The sequence below is a fragment of the Borostomias antarcticus genome (genome assembly GCF_949987555.1).
Source record: "Borostomias antarcticus genome assembly, chromosome: 21".
Classification (NCBI taxonomy): domain Eukaryota; kingdom Metazoa; phylum Chordata; class Actinopteri; order Stomiiformes; family Stomiidae; genus Borostomias; species Borostomias antarcticus.
In genome coordinates, this window is record NC_140254.1 from 4,863,927 (window position 1) to 4,866,426 (window position 2,500).

General features: G+C 48.2%; 1 protein-coding gene across 2 annotated transcripts in view; it reads right to left on the reverse strand.

The window, feature by feature from the left end:
- Window positions 1-2,500, reverse strand: part of LOC311323520 (prolyl endopeptidase) — a 27,107-nt gene that overhangs the window by 3,181 nt on the left and 21,426 nt on the right. For both annotated transcript variants that reach the window (XM_084455759.1, XM_084455760.1), the window contains exons 7-9: window positions 2,362-2,467; window positions 1,668-1,859; window positions 109-306 (exon numbers count right to left, since the gene is read on the reverse strand). In XM_084455759.1, coding sequence (XP_084311885.1) covers window positions 109-306; window positions 1,668-1,859; window positions 2,362-2,467 — 496 coding nt within the window. The remainder of the gene's footprint in view (window positions 1-108; window positions 307-1,667; window positions 1,860-2,361; window positions 2,468-2,500) is intronic.

Here is a 2,500-nt window from a genome sequence, read left to right on the forward strand (position 1 = left end):
CACCTCACCTGACTCCCTGCCAGCTAGGAAGGTGTGTGTGTGTGTGTGTGTGTGTGTGTGTGTGTGTGTGTGTGTGTGTGTGTGTGTGCGTGTGTGTGTATGTCGTACCTGGGGTGGTGAAGGAAGTAAACTTGTAGAAGAAGTCAGAATGTTTCTTCTTGCAGCTGATGCCCGTCACTGTTCCGACGTCCAGGGGCAGATCTCTGACCAGCCGGCCGCTAGACAGCTCATACAGCTGCAGGATGTCCTTCACGTCATGCATGTAGTTGACCAGCAGGTGGAGCTGGTTCACACACTGCACAAAGCCTGGGGAGTTATAGGGAGGGAAAGTGAAAACATGCGCCCCTAGCGGATTTGTTCCTATCGGAGAGGAGTTTCAATGTAAACTCCCATAGACCGGATTTTCTCATAATTACTACGAAGCCATTTCGGTGAAGTTATCAAAACAAAAACTTGTGAGTGTCTTTACAGTAATAACCTACTAACCGTGAGAATTTCAAACAGTATTTCGCCTTCTTTAAAATTTTTGAAATTGCTCCATTCCTCCAGTCAAAGTCAATGGAATTTAAGAAAAATATTTTCATAATTCGGATTGTGATTGAAAATCAACTTTGATCACCAGAATCAATAAAGTTTGTCTCCAGGTATTTGCCGTTTAAGGCATTCTACTAACTTTTCGGTGTCGACCAAGATATAATTTTTCAAGATGTGTCTATGAGAAATCCCATTCATTCTCTCGGCATAAGGAACGCTACCACTAGGGGTACACTGAATTCATGAGATTGAATTCAGTGTACTTTTACAAATGTCCATTAAGTGCCAGTATACTCCTGAGGTGCTTAGTTAGCCAGGTCAATATGAAACACCCTTCATAATTGGCCCATAGATTATGATTATCAGAGGGAACCAAAAGGACATATTCGCTACTATGTATATTCTACATTTCTGTAGAATTCTGTAGAAACTTTTCTGTAATTTCCCACTGCTGAAACATCAAATGTCCTCCTACAGGGACTATTAAAGTTCATATATATCCGTCAATCTATCTATTAGGTTCAGAGTGGACTTTTTGAACTCTCGAGGTTGGTCAGTAGATGGCAGTATGCCCATAATGCATCTACAGTAAAAGCTGAATGCCTTCTGTATAAATGAGTTATGCAACAAAACAGTGACTTCATATGAAACCTGGAGACTGTGTTTTCGTTTTCTGTATTCTTGCACTGTGTGCGTGTGGCCTGTGTGCGTTTCCCTGCACTAAAAACTGCTTACTGCATACGGTGCCGGTATACCACCGCTAACCTCGCGAGAGAGAAGAGCCTGGTTTCAATTCACTATCAGATTCAGATCCTGTGTAGACCCAGGCTTCTTCAAAACTGGATCCGGCGGATACAACCTTCGCCTGAGACCGGTGAAATGTAAAGCGATTGGTCCCAGACTATTTAGCGCCCGCCTACTCCAAACCTGTATCCGGCGGATCCAACCTCGCCCAAGAACCGCCTTAGACTGGATCTAAAAGGCAAAGCGAATGGCCCCAGAGCAAAGCACAGCAGACGTTTTACCTCTCTAGATAAAATTGCAGTGCAGAACAAACATTGGTTCACCGCAAATAGATCACCAATCACATGTCATCCATCATTTGGAGAGGTTGGGCGCCGCTGGTCCCCTACCCAGGACGTCCTTGTCGTGCTGGGGTATGAGTGTGGTCCAGAGGCTCCTGTCCGGCTGCTCCAGGTCCACGTTGATGACCCGGTAGCGAGGAGCATCTAGGTTGGTCCTGAAGGTGAACACGCTGCCCTCGTTGGTGATGTAGGAGTACTCTGCCTCGAAGGTCGTCACCAGTTTCACCCAGGGCAACAGGCCTGGGGGGGGGGGGGGGGTCAGAGAGGGATGCAGAGAGGGGAGGGGGCCACTTGGTAAGTGGTAAATGGACTGATGGACTCATTCACCCATTCACACACCAATGGCGGCAGCTGCCATGCAAGGTGCTAGCCTGCTCATCGGGAGCAATTTGGGGTTCAGTGTCTTGCCCAAGGACACTTCGACATATGGACAGGAGGAGGCGGGATTCGAACCGACAACCCTACGATCATTGGATGACCTGCTCTACCACTGAGCCACAGCCGCCCTTAAGACAACCGAGACGAAGCTGCAAAGTGGTCTATTCACACAGGTGGTTAGGGTTAGGCTAGGAGTGTTTAAAGCAGGCGAGCACACGGCGTCACTTCAATGGAACTTCACTTAGGCTCTCGGCCATTACAGCTGTAGCTGTGGATGGAGCGTGAGATAAGAACGTCGTCTCTGATGCTTAACACGTTCCACTGGGTTATTGGGCGTGGCCAGACAAGATGGCGGTGCGCAGACCTGTGATTCCATTGGTCAGCTGCTGCAGGTCGCAGTACCACAGCTGGTTGACCGGCTCGCAGCCCTCTGTGATGGACAGAACAGCATATCTGCCGTCATCTGACACCTGGAGAGAGAAATAGAGAGAGGGGAAGGAGAG